At 40.9% G+C, this 23482-nt stretch overlaps 1 protein-coding gene across 5 annotated transcripts in view; it reads right to left on the bottom strand.

The window, feature by feature from the left end:
• The window catches only part of KIF13A (kinesin family member 13A), a 197781-nt gene that overhangs the window by 44492 nt on the left and 129807 nt on the right, over positions 1–23482 (bottom strand). For all 5 annotated transcript variants that reach the window (XM_069493541.1, XM_069493544.1, XM_069493545.1 and 2 more), the window contains 8 exons: positions 18512–18623; positions 17904–18116; positions 15561–15671; positions 13974–14108; positions 11463–11593; positions 8796–8882; positions 8528–8694; positions 1947–2160 (listed from right to left, as the gene is read on the bottom strand). In XM_069493541.1, coding sequence (XP_069349642.1) covers positions 1947–2160; positions 8528–8694; positions 8796–8882; positions 11463–11593; positions 13974–14108; positions 15561–15671; positions 17904–18116; positions 18512–18623 — 1170 coding nt within the window. The remainder of the gene's footprint in view (positions 1–1946; positions 2161–8527; positions 8695–8795; positions 8883–11462; positions 11594–13973; positions 14109–15560; positions 15672–17903; positions 18117–18511; positions 18624–23482) is intronic.

The following is a 23482-nucleotide window of genomic DNA, read 5'->3' as shown; positions in this document are numbered from 1 at the left end:
TATAGGGTCGAACTCCTGGGCTCAAGCTAATTCTACTGCCTCAGCCTCCCAAGCAGCTAGGACAGCAGGCATGCACCACCATGCCTGGCTTCTAATTTTTTTTTTTTTTTTTAAGAATTTAAGTCCCAAAGAGAATCAATCTGGAATTAAAGGAAGTAAAACAATATTTTTAGCTATCTAACTAAAAAACACTATAATTAAAAGCAACCCACCTTCTCTTTGTTTTTTTTTTGTTGTTGTTGTTTTTGATACAATCTCGCTCTCTTGCCCAGGCTAGAGTGCCGTGGCATCAGCCTAGCTCACAGCAACCTCAAACTCCTGGGCTCGAGCAATCCTCCTGCCTCAGCCTCCTGAGTAGCTGGGACCACAGGCACGCACCACTGTGCCCGCCTAATTTCTTGTTTCTATTTTTAGTTGCATGGCTAAGTTTTTCTATTTTTAGTAGAGACAGGGTCTCACTTTTTTTGCTCAGGCTGGTCTCGAACTCCTGACCTTAAGTGATCCTCCAGCCTCAGCCTCCCAGAGTGCCAGGATTACAGGCGTGAGCCACCGCCCCTGACCCACAACCCACCTTTTCTATCAGATACTTTTGCTTTTATTGTTTATATTCTTTAGTAAATAGAAAGGATGTAAATGAATATAATTATACCAATTACCTTCAACAACTGTTGCTTAAAGCCACCCCCTCATAGTAAACATAGAAAAGGTAGCGCTCTTCAGAAAAAGCACCATCTGATAACCTTTGTTTTTCTCAGGCACAATAAAGTATAAAGCAGAACATACTGTAAGTATGATAAATCTTTATACTTCAGTATCCAGACAAATGAGCAGGTAGCTCCTAAGGAAAATGCAATCAACTCATTTCTCTGTATTTAGCACAAACAAATGCATTACTACTGAGAGCCTTTTAATGTGGGGCAAAGCTCCCCTTTCTCCTCTTGGGGCCACCTTCCCTGCATGTGGTTCACGTTTAGCCTCCGTTGCTAGTGAGAGATGCAATGGGATGTATGAGTTAGGGAAGGAGCTCCAGAGTCAGCCTGCCATGGCTTCGATCCCACTGCCCAACGTACCAGCTAAATGACCTTGGGTAAGTCATTTAACCTCTCGGCCCCCCAGTTTCCTCATGTGTAAAACGGGAGTGAACATGGTAGCAGCTGGGAAGATGAGAGGAATATATGTAAAGCACTTAGTGCTTGGCCCATGGTAAATGTTGCCTAAATGTCAGGTGCTACTTTTATTACCATTGTTAATTATTTTTATAATAGAGGTTATTAGTGGGACTGTAGACAGACCTGGGTTCAAACTCTGGTTTTTTTTTGCTTACTAGATGGGTGATTAAGGCAGGATACTTAAACTGACTGCCCGATCCACAAGACAGGGGTAAGAGTTCCTAGGGCAGAGTGCTGCTGGGAGTATCAAATAAAATCAGTGCCACACCTAGACTGTAGCAAGAACGTGGCCTAGACTGTGGCAAGAATGCAACGGAGGTTCTTGCTGACTTATCGTCCTTATTGTGGTGGTTATTATTATTACCATTTCCTCCACCACGTTTGAGAGTTCTGATATAAACATTGGAAAGTATAAGCCTTAAAAATTCACATTTAGTAGAATTTCTTAGCACAGATGTTGTATTTAAATAGAAAAGTATGAGAAATAAAAAATAAGAAAAAATGCTTGTGTGTTAAAGAATTGTTCAAACTTTCTCTATTTCAATACTTACCAGTCTAGGCCTTTTAACTCGGCACTGTTTAACAGTGACATTACAGTAAACATACTTAGGGTGGACAGTATCCTTGAAAGGAAAATCCAAGTGCTAACCAATCAGACATGGGACTAAGATTTCCTTCTCCACCGGGTTCGTCCCCCTTTGACACGCTTCATGAGTCCTCCCCCAAAGCCCCTGGCCCTGGAGCCTGGACCCTGGGCTGCCCGGTCCCCGTTCTTACCTCTCTTCTGCCCACTGGGTCACCTTCTGCTGCGCTGTCTGGCTGCTGTAGGCCAGGCGGTCGGGGCCGCTGCTCTGCGGCTGCCTCTCCGGGGAGAGCTGCTGGCGGAGCTGCTCCAGCTCCCGCTCGTACATGAGCCGCTGCTCCTCCAGGGCACTTCTCTTTTCTTCTAGATATTGTTTCTCCAGGACCTGAACCACATTTTGAACTGGGTCTGGTGAGCCAAGAGACAAGGCAAGGTGTCTTCAGGGGCGGCTGAGACAGGCGCTCACGCCAGGGATTGCAGCCCGTCGGGGATTCTTCCAGCAAGAACCATCTCCTGCCCCAGGATCAGCCTGTCAACACGCTTTCTGTGAGAGGCCCAAGGGGGCCTCATCTGATGAAATCCTCTCAATTTCCTCTTTACTAGCATTTTGGATTAATGCCCATATGTAAACATCCTCCACATCCACTATGTTACTTTCTTCAATTTGATGAGCTCATCCTAATGTTCAGATAGACCGTTAATCTACTACCAGCACATGATGGAGAAGGGCAGGTGATCCTGTCCACTGAGGAGAAAAACTCCAGGAAATCTAGGACAACTCCAAAGACAGAAACACGTAAGATTTGATCTTTCTTTACAGTAGTGATTTCTATGCCCACTTAACATCAGCTGGAGTAGAAGACAAAGGGCTTATGATTTACATCACAAATCTTATTACTCTTGAATTTCTCTAAGGTGGGAAGAAACTTACAGATCACAGCATATGTTTAAAAATATTGAGGATACAGCCTGACATTTTCTCAGGTGCTAATATCTAAGAGGGAAATTCAGTTGTAAAAATAACAAAAACCTGCTTCTGACATCTTATTGGTACAGCTGTAGAGCTCACCACCATACACGTGGGCAAACAGGTATAGACATGCTAATAGATCTTGCTCCCAGCAGCCACTCTGATGACTAGTGGTGGCTGTGCTGTAGGTGGGACGTGACTCTAATGAGCTCACTGGCTGGGCAGGACATTAGCCTGGTAATGACCAATGAGCTGGATGCCGTGGAAAAAGATTAAGGCTCTGGCCACATGAACAAAGGAGAAAGTTACTGACGTCCCTAAGTGAGTAGGCTGTAGGGACGCAGTACGTTAGACAGTCTAGACAGCAGAAAAGAAAATCACCATCATACTATATATGGGACTGAGAGGAGATGCATTCTCAGACCAGCCCAGGACATAATTTCCTCCTGGAACATTCACACGTTTGCCTGCTATTCAGTGCTATTTGTGCTATATTCCCACACACTGGCTCTCAGCTTAACTTCCAGGAAGGAAGTTGGAATTAAAGTGACTCAGAAGGAATTTTTATATAACCTGATGAAGGCTATTGACTGACTTTTCCAAAATACCCTATCATTTTGTGAAATAAACATGTGAATTGTACTAATTTTCTACATTAGCAGTAAGCAAAAAAGATAACCGGTTAGCTTTGAAAAATAAGGTTAAATAACATAAAAAAAAAAAGGAAGTAATTTTAAAGAATCACAAGATATGCCAAGTATAGTGAGTTGTTTCAATAAAAATGACAACCACAATGGCAACAATCACTCTACTAGCTACTGGCTACCTCTTGGGTAGAGGTACTATACCCTTTGCATGCATTACCTCACGAAAGCTTTGCCACAAACCTAAGCGTGGAGATTTTAAAGATGAGGAAATTGGGGCTCAGGAAATTGGGGCCTAGGTAGCCGACCTAAGATCACAGAGCTATTATAATAAGTGACAGAGCCAGGTTTTGAACTCAGATACCTAATCGGCTGGCATAGGACATTGGTAATAAATTGATGTAGTATTCTTACTACACCAATTTTTTGCTTAAAAGTAGTACTCTGTGAGAGTAGATACTTTTAAAAAAATGTTGTTCTTTGCTGATATAAAAATTTAAAATTCAGCATGTTTTCAAAGAAGTAGTTTTCTTCATAAAGTCCTGACATAGAGGCCCTAAAACATATCACTTAAAAAGCTGACAGAAAATGAACTAAAATTACAACAACAAAAATCCCCAAACCAAAAAAACAAATAAAAATCTTCTCACACAAAGGCAGATCATGGGTAAAAAATTCTCCAAACAGTAACAATCTATGTATTCCACAGCATTAGAACCTCTGACTTGGCTCTACAACTTCTGAGGAAAACATGAGAAACATGGTAAACTTTTCTGAAAGAGTCTAAAATGGAAGATTTAGAGAAGAAAATTTCTCTCACAATTGAAAAAACAAATCTATGTCTCAAGCAGTATATGGCTCTGGGTTTAAACAAGAAAGGACAGGGTGTGTGTCATCCATTTAGTGTTGAGATAGAGCCTTATTTTCAAGGGTCCCAATTGTCCTAACTTCGTGTTCATGAATCTTTTGTAGAGAAACTGGAAAACACACCATTTTATAAAGTTGCATTACAAGGTTTTTGCTAAGAGGTACTGGATATGGTATTTAATCCACATTTCCATTTCTGCTGTTAGTCAGTGGTGTAGAAACACACGTGGTCCCCAGTGGCTGAGGCCAAGAGGCTCTCATCCCAGGGTTCCACGCCAAGGCGGAGGCTGCGTGCCTGAGGCTGTTTAAGCTGCGCTGGCAGCTGCCATGACACAGTGCTGCCACTACCCGCCAGGCGTCGTCAGTGGCCACAAATCAAAGCGCAGACATGGAAGAGGGAGCAACTCAATGCGTCCTTCCCTTGAACCTCCCACTGTACAGCTGTGTTGGCCCCACCCCAGAGACGCCCAGATCTGCCCTCGCTACCTGCAGCCCTGCTGGAAGCCTGGGCTGCATTCTGGTTTCACCTCAGATGCCAACACCAGTCTTGAAACACCTTTCTCACAGACATCTTTTCATCTTTTTTTTTTTCCCCCAGAGATGGGGTCTCGCTCTGTTATCTAGACTAGAGTGCAGTGGAGCGATCATACCTCACTATAAACCTGGAATTCCTGGGCTCAGTCTCCCAAGTAGCTGGGACTACAGGTGCTCACCACCATGCTCAGCTAATTTTTAAATTTTTTTGTAAGATGGGGTCTTGCTATGTTGCCCAGGCTGCTCTCAAACTCCTGGCCTCAAGCCATCCTCCCACCTTTACCTGGCAAGGTGCTGGGATTACAGGCGTGAGCCACAGCACTTGGATCTCACAGACATCTTTGATAATATTTTCTTTTCAAATCAATTAACCAGTTTTGAGCCTTGACCGTTACACATAGCATATTTTTAAACAGATTCTCCAAATCAGCAAGTCACTCTGACTCCATGATGTAGCCCAGGACAGAAGCCAAAGATTGTTTGGCCTGTTCTCAAATAACCAAGCAAGTATTAGGATACTGTCCAGTTTTATTTTTTCCCTGATCACTTTCCTCCCTCTTGAAGGAATTGCCTTAAACCTCTGTGAGCCAGATGTCTAAGGCCAAGATACCAAAGAGGTAAGTATTTTAGGAAGGGAGAAAGGACCACACTGATTTTGGGCATTGCACTTTCTTTTCGTTACTAGTTTTTTCTTTACTTGGTAGATAACCATGAAATGAGCTCAAACTGACCTATCGTCCCCAGAGTGGAAAAGAGAGAATGGCGCTGGTAGTGGTGCTGGGAGGAGGGTATTTATCTGAGAAAAAGACTTAGAATTAATTCACACCAAAAAGTGCAAAGCACTGAACTGAGGAGAAGTAGATCCTTAGGGAAAAAAGAATCTTTTCATCCCAGATGGAATAAACTGGCTCTACGATCATTCACCAGCCCCTTGATTGGTCTTCACTTTAAAGCTACCGCTGACATTGGGAAAAGAGATGAATGTCTGTCTGATTCCTATTTTGAACTCTTGGGAAGAAGGTGTTATTGTCCACAGATACTAGGTTTCCTTTTACTTTTAATTCAAACAAATAGGGTTTTAGATCAGTATTTACTCTAGAGACCCCAAAAGACATTATTCTGATCTATTACTTAGGGGAATATATATCTGAAAATATTAATACTCCTGTCCTGAACTGCTCTGTTCTTAACAGTAATAAAGCCATCAGCAATAGCAGTAATAATACCAATAATATTTTTCAGTGCTTTTGGAAGTACAGGGAAAAAGAAGAGCTGTCAGATTTTAACCACTGGGAAGGTAATGAAATGGGGAGGGGGGAGTCATAATTCAAAAGGGACAATCCTCAATCAAGAATTCAGAGTACTTTCATCAGGCGGAAAACTTCAGCTTCTTCCCAATCATGTTAGTTAGGTTTTGCCAAAGCATGTAGCACAAGCATCAGTCAGCGGCACTGCTCAAAACCAGTCAAGCTACCTCATGCTAATGCCAATCAGTTAAAAACCTTTATCCCAGTGTTTGTGGAGGAGCTTCGTCTGAAACCACATGAGAGGGAAGAGGATCTTCAAATAAGACCACCAAGGGGACGACCACCAGGCAGACAGGCTTATTATCGGGAAGCCACCTAGCGGCAGAGGTGAATCGCAGTGAATACCGTGTGGCCAGCACTTGCATCAGAGCATGTTTGTATGGCTCAGAGGGAAGCTCTGTCAGGGGTGGGCAAGGGGGAAACATTACTTTCATACAGACACAACCAACACTGGAGAGCAAGGCCTGATCTGGGATACAAATGAATAACTCATGTTGACACCATGCACCGGGCCACTGATGACTCCAGTTGGTTTGGCTAAGAGGATGGGAGGAATTCACAAATGCTTACTAAATACTCATGGATTACTTGGGAAGTTAATTCTATATAAGAAGTTAACAATTGGATTAAATCACAAATCTGTGGTCTGGGATGGATAAATGATTAAATCGATACCACCTGGAAACTCTGCAGAGTTAGAGAATAGAAATGTCTAGAATTCTATAATCTCATCTGAAGAAACGAGCTCTCTCCAAATGGGCATTCTTCCACCTGGACTTTGGAGCCTACACCCTCCTGCCACACCCTATATCCACTCAGGCTTCCAAATGATCACTCACAGGAGACTTGTTGCTCAGGCATGTTGTTAAATGACCCATTAATGTGATTCTGATGTCTGAACATCACTTTGGAATGTCTTTTGGGATTCCTTCCAACTGGTGGGCCAGTGGCAGACTGCACGGAAGCCTGATTTCTAGCTACGGTTCACCCTGCACTACAGTGTCAAAAGCCCCAGTGCCAAATCGTAATACCCTACTCTTACTGTTTAAAGAGAGAAATAACCAAACGTCTTTCATAAAGTTATTTTTTTCTTCATTTTTTTTTTGTGGTTCTGTACCTTGAAATAAATATATTACACTTATTTTTCACAGTCTGGTCATTTCTTTATACTTCATTTTTGTAATTTTAAAAAAGAGGTCCCTAAGATTAAAAATTCATCAGCAGGGATCCATGAAAAGGCCAAAATCTCTATTCCTGCAACAGAATCCCTAATGTGATATGCCAGAGATCTGACTGATAATTCTCTCACCATGTGCTCACTCTGGCACCACATATATCAAAATCCCTTCTCAATGTTCAAATTCTTCCCAGAGAGGCTAATTCGAAGAGGAAACTGAGAAAGCCAATGGTTAAGGGGAGAGCTCAACTGTGAAAAATAAAATGTTCTCCCAGCCCCCTGTCAGGTAGAGGCCACCTGTCTTAGGGTCCTCAGGGTCCTGGAAGCCCTCTCTGGTTTAAGCTGGGAACCCTCAGGCGCCCCAATAGCAGATGAATGGAGCGGTGAGGTTGGACCGAGCCTGCAAACTAACTTTCTCAAGTGCTCCGACTTTATCCTCATGAAATAGTTCCAGTCCCAGAAATGCTGTCTTGTGCCTGGTAATGGGAACTTTCATGCCTGGCTTCTTAGTCCCGGGCACCAAGTCTAGGAATTAGAAGACTGGGAGATGGGAAAAGAATGATGCAGACTTAGCAAGGAAAGAATCTGGCTTCCATTTTACTGAATGCATGAAGATGTGTATAAGCACAGAGGAAGAAAAAAGCTTTACAGGAACGTGGGATTTTAGACACAGAAAGGAAGAATGTTAATATAAACACTGCAAATCTTCTGGAAAGAGAGATCCAGAATTAATGTGCTAAGGAGAATTTCTTCTTCAGAGATCTGAGACAGCCTGGCATGTAAGTCAAGTAAACAGCATTTCATTTTCACTATCATTTTTGTAAAAGTTACCTGGGCTTATCAAATAATTCTCTTTCAGGGTATAATCTCCAACTGGGTTTGTAGTAAAATGCTGTGACTTTTATCTTTCCATTAAGTTTTATTTGAAATTCCTGGATTCACATTCTCTTGGGGATTTTCACCCTTTGGAGGATTCAGAAACAATAGGCTCAATAATGGGAAATTTGATAAGGAATTCTGTAAAAATCATTCAGTACTCCAGGACCATGGAAATGTTGCCACAGCCAGGAAATCACCCATTTCCTGGTTATACCTGAAGGAGAAGACCTCCTGCAGCCCCAGTCTCTTCATTAGCTCTTTCCTGATGGCCTTTTGAAGGAATTAGCAATTTTACGTGTCTAAAACGCAGAATGATACTTTATATGTACTTATCCCTCACCGATGGCCAGGGATGAGGAACTGCCCAAGACGCCAGAATGCGGAATTAGGGTCTTACCATTACTATTCAGCGTTTTCATGATCACTTCCATCTGCGCAAACTCATAGTTATAGTCTGGTTCGGAGGAAGCCTCACTGGCCGCATCCAGGTCATGCTCTGGTGGCCCCGTTTCCTTTTCAAAGTCTTTCAACCAATCTCGACGTTTCCTCTTAGGTAAATTAATTCTGTGGAGTTTTTCATCATTAGATAAAATCACATTGGTTTACACTTAAACAGATAACACAAAAAATATATATAACAATGTTAGAGAACACAAAGATGTTACCTAAAAAAGTGGTTATTTCCCCATAGGATTCTATCACCATGCCACAGCTGGGTGGTGCTGCACAGAAGGGTGCCGTTTACACAGGACCTGAAAGAACACGAGGGAAGATAGCAGCTGAATGGGAAAAAGCACAAGACCTAGGCCTGGTATCCAAAGAAGTAAGTGAGGGAACTTTCCCTTACTAGACATATTCCACCTAATAACTGAAGAAGGAAGAACAGCATTTGTAGCCACTATCAAAGCACATGGTCTAAGCAATGATGACCTGCAGCTGCCAATCCCTCAAAGACTGCCAACCCCATATGATGTGCTCCTGACGGAGACAGAAAGCACCGCCTATGGCTATTCTTATCAAAATTTCAGCTGAACTTGAGCAAGCGTCCATATCTAAATACCAATTTAGGAAATACAGAGAACATGGAAGTGGAAGATGATCAATGATGCCACAGGGTGGAGTGAGAAAATCCTGACTATGGGAAACTCTAGGATCAACAATTAGGTGTCTTCAACAAATAAAATGTGCAAAGAAAAAGAGAAAGACAGAGAGAGAGGCAGAGACAGACAGAAAGACACACATGCACACACACACACACACACACATACACACACGCTCACACACAGAGAGGAAGAGGAAGGGGAAACCCATATGTTAAAAAAGATCTAAGAGACATATTAAAAAACAACAATGGCAGAACCTTTTTTGGATCCTAATTTCAAGAAATAACTGAAAAAGAACATTGATGAGACAAGTGGGGAAATCTGAACACTGACTGGATGCATGATGATTAGTAAAGAATTACTGTTAATTATTTTAGTTGTGTTGGTATTGAAGCTATATTTAAGAATCTTCATCTTTTAGAGATACATACTGAGATATTTATATATATATAATGTGATAATATCTGGAATTTCCTTTAAAATAACCCAGAGGGGAGGGAGGAGGACATGTGGAAAGCATATTAAAAAGAACAAAATTATCTATGAGGTGCTCATTTTTCAACCTGCATGATGGATACATAGGGGTTCATTATATTATTCTACTTCTATATGTTTGAAATTTCCCATAATAAAAACTTGGGGACAAACACAAAAAGAAGACTGGGTTTAAATCCTAAAAAGCTATCAAACAAACCATAGAAATAGACAATTTGGGAAGGAAGAGACAGCTCTGTCCATCCTTTTTTTTTTTTTTATTTTTGAGATGGCATCTTGCCCTGTCACCTGGGCTTGTGTGCCATGGCATCAGCCTAGCTCACAACAACTTCAAACTCCTGGGCTCAAGTGATTCTCCTGCCTCAGCCTCCCAAGTAGCTGGGACTACAGGTGCATGCCACCTCATCTGGCTAATGTTTTCTGTTTTTAGTAGAGACAGAGTCTCACTCTTGCTCAGGCTGGTCTCGAACTCCTGACGTCAAGTAATCCTCCCACCTCAGCATCCCAGAGTGCTAGGATTACAGGCATGAGCCATCGTGCCTGGACTCTGCCCATCCTTGATATACAGTATATATCACACCCTACAGGACGTGCACTATGCCTCTGGGTTCTCATGCATCGTGAACTTGTCTGAAACAAATCTTGAAGGGGAAGCAACTCCACCCAGTAGACATTTAGATGTGGTCTTTCAACAGTGCAGCTTTCCTTACACTGCAACTTTGCTACAGCTTATTGGCAAGCAATGGGCTGTGAAGGCAGTGGGCTGGATAACCCTCTGTGAAAGATTTTATAGGGTTTCCTGCTTATAAATAGCTCTCTCATCAACTGATCCTTTGATGCAGTTAAAGCATAATCACGGTGACTTTTTTTAGGGTGGAGAAAAGATCCTCCACAATTTTTAGTGCTGGCAATTTTAGTCTTTTCATAAATGTTTCCTCCACTTAATAAAAAAAAAAAAAGATTTTCTAGTATTTATTTTTTAGAAACAGGGTCTTGTTCTGTCGCCCAGGCTGAAATACAGTGGTGTAATCACAGCTCACTGCAGCCTCAAACTCCTAGGCTCAGGCAATCCTCTTGCCTCAACCTCCCAAGTAGCTGGGACTACAGGCGTGCACCACCATATCTGGCTAATGTTTTACTTTTTTGTAGAGACGGGGTCTCGAGAAGTTACCCAGGCTGGTCTCAAACTACTGGCAATCCTCCAGCCTCAGCCTCCCAAAGTGCTTTAGCAGCAGGAGCCATGGTGCCCAGCCAATTTTCTGGTATTTAAAAATAAAACAAAACATTGGAAGTGGGAGGAGGTAATTAATTAATTAATTGAAGATTACTTTGCTAACAGACTGCCAGGTGAAGTTTGATGGAGAAATATAAGGAATATTATTTTGAGTTCTAATTTTCCAATAAGTTGCTTTTCTCACTCTCATTATCTGACTCCTGATCTTTACAGGACTCTAAAGCTTAGAGCTATGGAATAAGTGCAAGCTGAACTCACATGTGAAAATAATCACGCCTTCAAAGTGACATTTCAACACTGGTAACTAAGTTTTTACTGATAATGACAGAGCTGGTGCACTTACATGTTGCCACATCCCTCCCTACAATCAGAAAGCATGTCCCTCTGAGGACCCAGTGTATCCTGAACTTTGATATAACTGAAAGCAAGCAGAAAGAGGGCGCCTTCTCCTTCTGAAAATAAGGCACACAAGATATACTGTCACCGTTTACTTTTCTTACCTTGCGTTTTCTTTTGGCGTAAGAGTGACGTCTCCATCGGACGCGATGTCAATCTCACAGTGCTCAGGCTGAATTCCTATGCCGAAGAGCTGGATATCCTGAGAGGTATCTGCACCCACCCTGGTGTGCTCCTAGTAACAGATTATTAAAAAAGAAAAACCCACACTTATAAGTAACTCTACAAAAATTTATCACTATCAATAACACAACAGCATGTGCACAAATATATTAAATGAATCATGCCAGAGATGTTAGATTTCTGAAGCATTAGAAGTCAAAAGCTTACCATAACACACTAAATTAAAAAAAAAAAGGTTAAACACCACCAAAAAAACCCCTGATCAACAGTGATTAGATATTATTTTAAAACATAAGGTAACAGGACTTGACAGTAGAATACCTCGAGTTCCAATTTTGACTAGACCACTTACTATTTAAGTGACCACAAGGCAAGTCATTTCGTTCTCTGAACCTCAGTTTCTTTTTTGGCAACACCAGGACGATATTATCTATTTGACATACTTAACAGAATTCTTTCGAGGATCATCTAACAGTGAAAGTGTTTTGAAAACAGTTATATAAATTTAAGAACCACTAAAAAGCAGTTTCACGGAAAGTCATATTTTAAAATGTTAAAAATATTTGCGTTTTTAATACCAATATTACACAGAGTACTGAAGCCTGTGGGTTATATGGTGTATAAACTAGTGTGATTTTAAGTACCTCGAACCTCACAGACTACTGGTGATTCAGTCACTGCTTGTCCCCTTCGTTTTAACTATGATAACAACATCCAACAGAGAAAGCATAAAGCTTGGTCTTTCAAAGTTAAGATTTCAGAAACAATTCCTTGCCCCTTTCTTAATCATTGCCTAAATGAATAGATCTCAAGTCTGTTAGTGGATTCTCAATAGGCCAGGGGCTATTTGCATCATATTTATGTCTCGGGAAACTGCAGAAGAAAAAGGATCGGGGAAGACTGAGGCTCCTTAATTCAATTCTAGTTTATTCTTCATTGCATATTATATATTTACTAGGCAGCTCAGAATCCTTAACAAGACACCTAATCTTTCACAAGTAGACAATACCTCTGCACTTAAGATTTGGGTGTGCGGACAGTATATGGAAGTTGCCTTCAAGTCCCCAGTCCTTGATAACCTTAACGTCCATAACTCAGACAGGAAGAGTGTGGATGTCTGAGATTAGAAATGCCCTATGTCAGCTGAGATGCCCTTTATCAATGTCAATCAGGTGCCCTATTTCAAATAGATGTCTTATTATTCACTTAACAAAATAAGCCAGTAGTCCTAAAAGTGTGGTCTGAGAACCCTTGGGGTCTTTGAAAACCTTTCAGGAGGTCTATGAGGTTGAAACTACTTTAATAGAAACAGTAAGATATTGTTGGCCTTTGCTCTCTCATTTTATCATGCATGTACACTGGAGTTTTCCCGAGGCTACATGATGTGTGACGATGTTATAGCTCTGAGGACTAACAGTTGTGTATTTGTACTCTAAAATGTTCTCAGTCTTAATGTATAATACAGCAAATATAGACAGACATAATCCAGATACACAAAAGGTCTTTGGAGTCCTTTTAAGAATGTAAATGGGTTCTGAAGTCAGAAAATTTGAGAACTGCTGCAGTAAGTTACCCAACGTGGCATACCCTGAGACCAAAATGCCAACTCCAAGAGGCCACATCCTACCTCTACACCTGAAGGGTGATTATGGGACCAAAAGTTATTTCCTGAGGATGTAGGTTTCGAAGGGATAGGCCTGGAGGAACTCTGCTCTCTAATCTAGCACCAGGGTCTGGTGTTGATCTTGGGATCTTCTTAGAACCAGTCAGAAGCATAACTGAGAACCTCCAGCTTCTCAGGATCTGGCTGAACCCAGATACTGTCAGAATCCTTGTCGCCTCACACCTGGAACCTTCTCCTATAGCCAGGTATCACCCTGACACCCTCCGTTGCGCACTTGTGCCCCCTCAAGCCTCAACTTGCAGGAAATCAGCTCTGACTACACAGCCCCAGGATCGTAGAAAATAGTCACTTTCCTTCTTAACGGTGAGCTGGTGACCTGACTGCACTATCCACCCTCTTATTTTTTTTTTTTTTTGAGACAGAGTCTCAATGTCACCCAGGCTGGAGTGCAGTGGTGTGATCATAACTCACTGCAACCTCAAACCCCTGGGCTCAAGTGATCTTCCTGGCTCAGCCTCGTGAGTAGCTGGGACTACAGGTATGAGCCACTATGCCTGGCTAATTTTTTTTTTATTTTTTGTAGAGACAGGGTCTACAAGTCCTGGCCTCAAATGATCCTCCCACCTCGGCCTTCCTAAATGCTAGGATTATAAGCGTGAGCCACTGTGCCCAGCCACCATCCTTTTACTTTTAATGAGGGCTAAGCTGGATACAAAAAGCAAAATCATGGAGAGAGGCACCCAGATTCCCCTGGGCATTGTACATGAATAAATCAGGACTGAAACAATCTATTTATATACTCTCATACCTTTAAATAATAAACCAGAAGTTCGTTGAGAGCAGGGTCTGCATTCAGGTTGACTAAGTAGCATTTGTCATCCCCCACCTTGATACCAGACGTCTCTAGGGAAATCCCCATGCTTTCAAGTTGTCTTTGTCTCTCCTGTGCACAAAAACAGACAAAATCAGGGAACTCTATTTGTTGCTCTATTCATAAGATGTATCCATGGAAAGAGTAGGTCACTGTTTCTGGGGACAATGCCAATGAAGTCACATATTCCACTCAGCTCAATCAAGTTCATGGAGAGCCTACAATGCGTGACATCTTGTGGCAGTGTTATAGGGGCACCAAGCATGAACCAGACACCATCTCGGCTCTTGATGAGCTTAGAGCCTACAGAGGGGACAAGACCACACAACCAGAACCCCAAAGCAGAGAACACTATGCTACTGGAGGGGTACAAAATGCTGGGGACTTCAAAGGAGGGAGATCGTAACGGGTTAAGAGACCAGGAAAGGCTTCAGGAAAAGAATATATCTGAGACGGTTCTTGAAGCAGGAGAAGAATTTCAACAGGAAGATAAGGACAAGGTGTTCTTAGGGCAGGGCACAAAGAAATACAATGAAGACTCTGTGCCTTCTAGATGATTTCAGAGGCAAGAACCCCTGGCAAATCTGGGAAAGCAGTCAGATGGGGCTGGAAGAGCAGGTTGGATACTTATAGAAGACCTTGAATTCATTCATTCGTTCATTTATTCGAGAGATATTTATCAGAGTCTATCATGTAGTAGGTACTGATCTAGGGCTGAGAATATAACTGGAGCAAAGTCCCTTCTTTCATGAAAACATATATTCTAGCAGGAGAAGACAGACCATAAAAAAAAAAAAAAAGATGAGTAAATACAATACATAGAATTTCCAATGATGTTAAGTGCTATGGAGAAACATAAAACAATGTGAGAGGGACAGGAAGTTGTATGGGGGGGGCGTTGTATGTGAATGAATGACATCTACAAGAAACTTATCAGTAGAAGGCTAGATGGAGATTCAGTGACTGTTTTTGAGCTACTTGATTGGGATGGTCCAAGATTTCCAAAAGGTCAATGAGATTAAAAATTATCATGAAATACATAGTGTAGAAAGATTCATAACAGACACACACCCCTGCAGAATTAGTCCTTCCTTTCTTTTTAATTCAAGTAAAGTTCAATACAGCATTTTCTAACAAGCCCAAAGAATCAAATACACTGAAAAAACTGTGATGGGTTGCATGTTATAAACTCTCTGCCAATCAGGTAGGCTCATGCTTTACCAGGTGATCTAAAAATCCCAAAACAGATTTTTGTCTAAATGTGAGGAGCAGGAAATATAAAAGACATTTCCTGTAACCAGGCCTATTCAGATTTGGTGCCCTCTAACACATCTAGTAAATATATGGACCAAACTGTAAGTTGATATTAATAAAAGACACAGAGTCAGTGTCTAAGGCTAATCTTTGCAATCTCTAGTTCCGCAGAAAGGGACCCCTCAAAGACTTTTTGAGGAGACCAGCGGCTGTACAGAAAAGACAAGTGCAGAAGAATCACAGTTCTTTAGGCCTAAATTATCAAACCACCTGTGCAATCTCTTCTGTTTTCCTCAGCTTCTCTTCCCAAGTCACTGTCAGTTCTTTTATCAGTTTTTCAGACTCTTCGAGCTTCTCCTTCAGTTCAGGAGCCTTCATGGCCTTTAAAATGAAACCAAAAATATCTGACTTGCAAAATTTTTCCACCATTATGTACAAGACAATCACTTACTGTCCTTCGTAAGCAGTTATCAATAGTCTGTTGGAAATGGTTAAGTCATACACTGTTGGGGTGGGTTTTTGACCTTTACCAGTCAAACGGAATTTAAGAGAACGTGGCTACTCGTGTTTCAAGGAGAAAAAGAAATGGCAGTGTCCTGAATGAAAATCAAATAAATTATTACAGAATCATTTTATCCATCATATTTAAATTTCACATTTAAAGATCTAAAAGATGCTGAATTTAATCTTCGAAATAGGAAAGTAGGGGGAAAAGTTTACTTAAGCAGATTTCTTTTTCAATAAGATAGAGATTGACACACACCACTAATAAATACATTCCAGTTTTATTAGTCTATTAGAAAAGGTGAAGATTTTTCTCATTTATTTAAAAGTTTGAATCTGGGCCCTTTAGACTACTTTTCTCCACTGATGTAATAAATTTAGCATATTTGTCATTCACTTGGGAGCAGGACATCTAGTCAAATAGGCAGTAGTTTCCCTCTAAGTTTGTTCAGTAAGAATAAGGAGTCTAAATACAGATATTTGCAGCTTAAAAAATTTGGGGGAGGGTGCATTACTTGGTAACAATATGCTTTGACATCATATAGTAACACAAGCCTCTACAGAGTAAAACCCTGTGAACAAGAAAGATGGTCGAGCTTGGACGAGAAGCTGAAATGGTGATAATCTGAAAGCTGACTATGCCTGAGTTTCATGGTATTAACAGAGCCCGAGAGTGGCATTTAGTGCTGGGTACATGTGAAAATTCTAGGTGGATCTACGTGGCTCTTCTTTTCTTTCCTTTGGCCAGGTATTACTCTAGCCATTTGGCCTAGATTATGTGGTCACAGTGGAAATGCAAATTAGAAACAAAAGTAAGTAGATAATCCACCTATGAACAAATTCTGGAACCATTATAGTAATACTTTCCTCCTAGCATCATGACTCTTTTTAAAGTTTATCAGCATTTTAATTTTTCCGGTGTTTTGCTACCCTTATTGGCATGAATAAAAAAAAGTATGCTTAATGCATTGAATGATTATATAATGATGATAAAAAAATAGCAACATTTATCGAGCACTTACTATGTGCAAGGCATTGTGCTAAGTGCTTTCCAGTATTAATGTTGGATTAGGGGTTAAGGATGAAAAAATTATTAGAACACAGCTTCTTGCACTTTATGAGCCCCCTGCCTGGAGGACAACAAAGGCATGTAAACAAATAATTATAACACAATGCCAAGATTACCAATTAATAGAGTATTCAGACTCTTTGTTTTATTTAAAACAATAAAAATTATTGTTTTAGTTTTCTGTTGATTATTTTTTGATTAATTACATTGACAGATAAAAGTATTTAATAGTGCCTGGCACATAAGTGCTCAATGAATAAATGATGGCTATTAACTTTGGTTTTCTTTCTTTCTTTCTTTCTTTTTTTGCTCCTTACTAATCTCCCAACTACAGTGGGGTCAGAAGAGTGGCAAAGGCATGTGAACTTGGAAGTGTCAAGTACATACACCAAGTCCTGGTGTTTAGCCTGTGACTTAAGCTAAGACACTTGCCTCTCACACGGCCTTCTTACCTATTTCAAATGAGACAGTGGCTTACCCAGCAATTTGCAAAAAGCAAAACCTATTTGAAAGGTTATTAAAGTTTGGGAAAATCAAGGAAAGAAGGTGGCAATGCAAAAATATTGATTTTGTTTCCTGCCACGGGCTGATATAAATGAGAAAGTAAAAGGAGATTTCCAAATCATTCCTAATGTTTAATTATCTTTGATCATGCCATCTGTATGACTTAATGAGGAGATGATATCTAGCTAACTTCTCTGGAAATTGTAAGGCCCTGTGGAAATATAGTCTATAATGTTGATAAAAGCAACACATTTTGTTCTTAGGATTTCCCACTGAAAGTTTGAGGGCCAGCTGATTTACTAAAGCAGACAATTAGGTAGCAGTAGGAATTCTCTCTTAATTGTTTGCTTCCTAGGACAGAAGTCTTGTATTGTATGTGTTGCTCTTCACAATGCTTAGCACACAGCAGATGCCAATAAACACCGAAGTGCTGAACCACCCTGAGATGACCCAGAACTATAAGCAAGTACACCTCCACCACTCAGAGACCACACACCAGGGAACTCCACAAACAGTGCGCACCAGGCTGATTTTACCTCTGCTTGTGAGAGCTGCTCTCTGAGTTTCTCAACTTCCTCTCGCAGTTCTCGGATGACTTTTGCATTGGGGTCCTCATTCACAACAGCGTGGTTCACGATCCTTTTGGCCCGATCTGCATATCTTAACGTGGAGAGGGTCTCTTCATAGTTGTCTGCTGCTGGGCTAATGGTGGCTATCATAGAGGTCTGGCTGTTGCCCCCCAAATTGTCCTGCAGAGCATTCCAAAGAGCATGTTAGGAAGCCCACTCCATGTACGACACATAAAATAAAGGCAATAAGTAAATAAATAAATAAATAATGTATGACATTATTCTCTACGAAGAAAATGCTATGTGGAAATGGGTTGGCATTTCACAAATAATTTTATGACAAGATGAAATGTGTCCTCTCTGTGTTCACAGCAATAAATAATGCCTGTCAATAGCATTATAATGGAATAAAAAGCAGTAGAAAACAGTTTTCATTCTGCCTTCCCAGTAATTAGCATACCAGTGCTGTTGGGAGGGTTCTTTGTGTATTTGGTTAACTTTGCACATACTTTTTAGCTGTCACATCTGAAATAGCTAATTTTTAGTTGGAAAAGAGCACTAGAGCAACAAATTACCTTAAGAAGCCAAGTGAGGACCGAATCTCGATAAGGCACAAATTTGTTTTTACCCTTGCCAGCTGCCTGGTCAGCCAGTGAGGATATAACCAAGCCCAAGGTTGTAAGTGATCTGCCAAGAGAAGATGAAAAATAGTTTTATGGAATGTTTATATTTTGTTTTCATAAAACAATAATCCTTCTAGGTGACAAGTATAAAATATACAGAACAAAAAGCAAAAAGGCTCTAAAGTTGACACAATCAAGTCTCCACTCATTTGTCAAGAAGCTGAGAAAAAAAAATAACCCAAAAAGTAACTTCATTAATTTAAAAGAATGAATTTAGAATCTCTGCTCTCTGCTCTCTTCTTTCACAGGACTTGTGAAACAAACATTTAAAAGATCACACTAGAGAATTTTAATTTACTCTCAATATTATAGTTAAAAGTCTATAAAGGGCTAATTTGAATCACATGGCCTCTGATTTTGTTTTCCAGAATAACCGTGTAACCTGCATCCTTCCACTACACATCACAAAGTATGTCCTGTTCTTCTGCTTAAAGCAGCACATTTATTTCGATGTAGAGTTATTACAGTTAGACAAAAGCAAAGAAATGCCCATGTAGAGGATAGCAGACAGCTACTCTTTCAGCCCCTGAGACACAAAGTAGCACGGCCATTGCCTGAGAGTAGTTAGAAATGCAGACACTTGGAAGTCTCTCCAGACCCCCTGAATCAGACCAGTTCAAGGTATCCCAGGTGATTCACATGGACACTGAATTTTAAGAAGCTCTGGCTGAATAATACCCCAGTAATAAATATATTTAGTTGTCTGGGCCTATCAAAGTGTGGTCCTGGAACCAGCAGCATCTCTATCACTTGGGACCTTGTCAGAAACACAAATTCTCAGGCCACACTCCAGACTTAATGAATGAGAAACTTACAGAGGGACCAGCAATCTGCGCTTTAATCAAGCCCTCCAGGTGATTCTAATGCAGGTTAGTCTGAGAATCACTGTCCTAGGCTAACAAGCTTTCTTTTGTGGCTAATACACCTTCTCCCCACCTGGAGAAAAGAGTGCTGTAAAAACAACAGATTTGAGATACCGAGGGACAGAGGATATCCTCTTATATCACAGTTAGGTACCAAATGCTCCTTTATAAGGAAGTCAATTGGATTCCAAATGGAAACAGCAGGCTTGGCAGATTTCACAGAATTGCAAGGAGAGTTACAAGACATCACAAGAAAGGGCTTTGTAAATGGTTTGAAAAATTAAATGCTACTACTTATTTATAATAATAAAGAAGGACAGAAACCAGCAAGTCAAAGACTAGGCAGGTTTCTTTCTAATATTAACAATAGATTTCCATCAAATAGGTTGAAAGGAAAGAAAGCGTGTTTCCCAGAAAATATCATTCCCCAAAGGTGAGTCACTGAAAATTCACTGAAGTACAAAGCGAATTCGAGATTCAGAAAATAAACCAGAATTCATTCTATCACAATGGCTGATAGAATTTTAGTAACTAACAGCCATTACCACAAAATGGCATAAATATATACATCTTCTTAAGCGAAAAAAGTCAGACACAGAAAGACAAATATTGCATGTTCTCACTCATAAGTAGGAGCTAAATGTGTACACATGGTTGTAGGGAATGGAATGGTAGAGAGTAAGAGACTGGGAAGGGTGAGGGTGTGGGAGAAGGTTGGGTGATGGAAACTACTTACTGAGTACAATGTATGTTATTTGAATGATGGATACCTTAAAAGCCCTGACTTGCCCACTATGCAATCTATTCATGTAACAAAATTGCACTTGGACCCCATAAATTATACCCAAAAAAGGAAATCACTCTTGATAGACTTAAAAGTTAAACAAGTCTAACCCAAAGAGAAATGAAAATGTAAGTCTACACAAAAACTTACACATGAATTTTCAAAGCAGCATTATTCACAAAAGCCAAAATGTGGAAACCTAAATGTCCACCAAATGATGAATAAAATGTGGTATATCCATGCAATGGAATATTATTTGGCCATAAAAAGGACTGAAGCTCTGATACATGCTACAACATGGATAAACCCTGGCAAATCATGTAAGTGAAAGAAGACAAACACAGGCAGCCACTGTCCTAGGTTGAACAGTGTCTCCCAAAAATTCATGTCCACCAGACCCTCAGAATGTAACGTTATTTGGAAATAGGGTCCTTGCAAATGTAATTAGTTAAGAAGAGGTCACACTGGATTAGGAAGGGCCCTAAACCAATGACTGGTATCCTTATAGGAAGGCCATATAAAGACACCTAGGGAAAGGCCATGTGAAGATGAAGGCAGAGATTGGAGTGAAACATCTACAAGCCAAGGAAAACCAAGGATTGCTGGTGACCACCAGAAGCTAGGATAGGCATGGAACAGATTCTCCCTTTAACCCCCCCAAAAGGAAGAAATCCTGCTGACCCCTTGATTTCAGACTTCTGGCCTCCAGAACTGTTGTATTAAGCTGCTTAGTTTGTGATAATCTGTTATGGTAGCCCTAGAAAGCTGATGTAGCCGTGCACTGTATGATTCCATTTATATGAAATAACCAGAAGAGGCAAATCCATAGGGATGGAGGTGGTGGTTGACGAGGGCTGTGGGTGGAGGGAATGGGGAAGGACTTGGACACACGGTTTCTTTTGGGTGTGATGAAAATGTTTTAAAATTAGACCATGGTGATGGCTGCACAACTCTGTGAATATGTTAAAGCTACTGAACTGTACACTTTAAAATGGTGAACTATATGATATGCAAATTATTTCTCAACATAGCTGTTTTTTTAAAAAAAATTCAAGTCCAATCACTCTTCCAAAGGTAACAATTTTAAGAAAGAAAATTGTATGTCAAACATATGAAACAGGCAAACAGGAGTTCAATATCAGCTAGAAACACATTTCTTCTTTAACAGAATATTGAGCATTTTTTCACATTTTGCAATTACTGAAATACAATTTTTGATTGGAAACAATTCTTTGAACTATCCCAGATATTTTACTATCCAAGTGCAGCAGAATTTATTTTTTTATTTTTTTGAGACAGAGTCTTCCTCTGTTGCCCCAGGTAGAGTGCAGTGACATCATTGTAGCTCACTGTAACCTCAAACTCCTGGGCTCCTGCGATCCTTCTGCCTCAGCCTCCTGGGTAGCTGGGACTGCAGACAGGCGCATGCCATGATGCCTGGCTAATTTTTCAATTTTTAGCGGAGATGGGTCTCGCTCTTGCTCAGGCTGGTCTTGAACTCCTGGCCTCAAGTGATCCTCCCACCTCAGCCTCCCAGAGTGCTAGGATTATAGGCATGAGCCACCGTGCCCCTGGCCCTTGGTAATAATTTTGTATCTTATTGTTACAAAGAATAACTCCAAAAGGGACAGGGCATAACTGTGTGTGACCTCCCTTCTGCTCATAGCAGACAACTCAGTTTTAAGGTTTTTCTGGGGTCCCCTGGCCCAAGAGAGGTCCATTCAATCAGCTGGGGGGCTAAAGATCTTATTTTAGTTCACATGGTTAACACTGCCCCTTCACATGAAAACACATTTTGGGGATGAAATGGATTTTTCATCACTTAGATAAGATTTTCCTCTGTCTTGTGACAACTATTTATATTTCCTAATTTGACAGTGTAGGGAGAAAAAAGGGAGTTTCTGGAACTCCTAAATGATGAAACATAAAATCCAATTACACCTGTGCAATGTCTGCTCTGTAAGATGAGTGAAGGGAATTGTAAAATACCACCCCAAAATATGCCTTTTGGCATACAAATTATTTTGAACTATTAATACATGCCATTGAGAATCAGCAGACTCAGGAAAAGCTCTAAAAAACAGGGCACAAGTTTTCCTTTTGTCAAGGGAATTTCCATTTGTAGAGGTCTCTCCCACTCCAGCCCAGGTAGGGGAGGACTCTTAGCAACTCAACAGTGGAGGAGGCAGTGAATTAAACCTGCATAACAAACATCACTGAACCACCCTTGTTCGTCACACTTTCCCTGGTCATCTTCCCAGAACTGGCCTCCCCCATCCAGAAACCCCAAGCCCCTTTTTTCTTTTGTTTCAGCCTAAGATAGTGTATATAAACCCAAGTCCTAACCACCCCTTTGGGTCACTCATCTCTGGGTGCTCCCATGTGCAAACAAGACGCACATACTAATAAACTTCTGGTTGTTTTTCTCTTGTTATTGTCTTTGGCCAGTCTACTTACAGGGGAAGTAGGGGGAAAAGATTGTTTTCTTCTCTGCCCTACATTAGTATAGCATGCAAGCATCAGCGGCAGAGGGGTGGAGCTGTACGAAAATGGTGATATGATTCCAGTTGCCGTGTGCACTTTGCTCTATACCTTATTCAGTTAAAGATGTGTATCATTAGGAGAAGCCACACCCTTTTACCTAATAGTATACACACATTCAAGACAAGAACTCTATCTAAACCTATTACAGTCCTCTTGGAACAAAAAGAAAACAACTGTGAGAGGCCCAGGACAACCAGTGATGAGGAGCCTATGCCATCCCTCTCTTCCAGGTTCCACCCAGAAGCAATGATCCAGGGGCTTTCAGAACCCTCCAAACCAAAAGTTCAACATCTGAAAGATGAACCACAGGCTTACACATTTTTTTGTTTGTTTTGTAAGCAAACTTTCTTTTAGGCTTACATATTTTACTGGGAATTTTATTCCCAGGGAGCTTAAAAATATACTAAAACCATTCATTATGGATGCTGCTAGTACTGCCTTCTCAAGCTGGAGGCACAGGGCAGCTCATTGGCCTCACAGACGTCCAGAAGAGGGTGGCAGTGGTTTGCCAATTTTAGGGGCAGAAAAAGTTATTCTAGGAATCTTTTTTATTCTGCCAAAGCACTACTCCTTCCCCGAACCTGCTGCAGCTGGATACAGTAAGGAAGCTCCTAATCTTTAAATCTCTTACTACAAATTCTTGGGCAGGGCCGGACAGGCGAGGAAGAAAAT

This window comes from Eulemur rufifrons, chromosome 18 (genome assembly GCF_041146395.1).
Source record: "Eulemur rufifrons isolate Redbay chromosome 18, OSU_ERuf_1, whole genome shotgun sequence".
NCBI lineage: Eukaryota > Metazoa > Chordata > Mammalia > Primates > Lemuridae > Eulemur > Eulemur rufifrons.
This window is presented reverse-complemented; position numbering and strand designations above follow the sequence as displayed.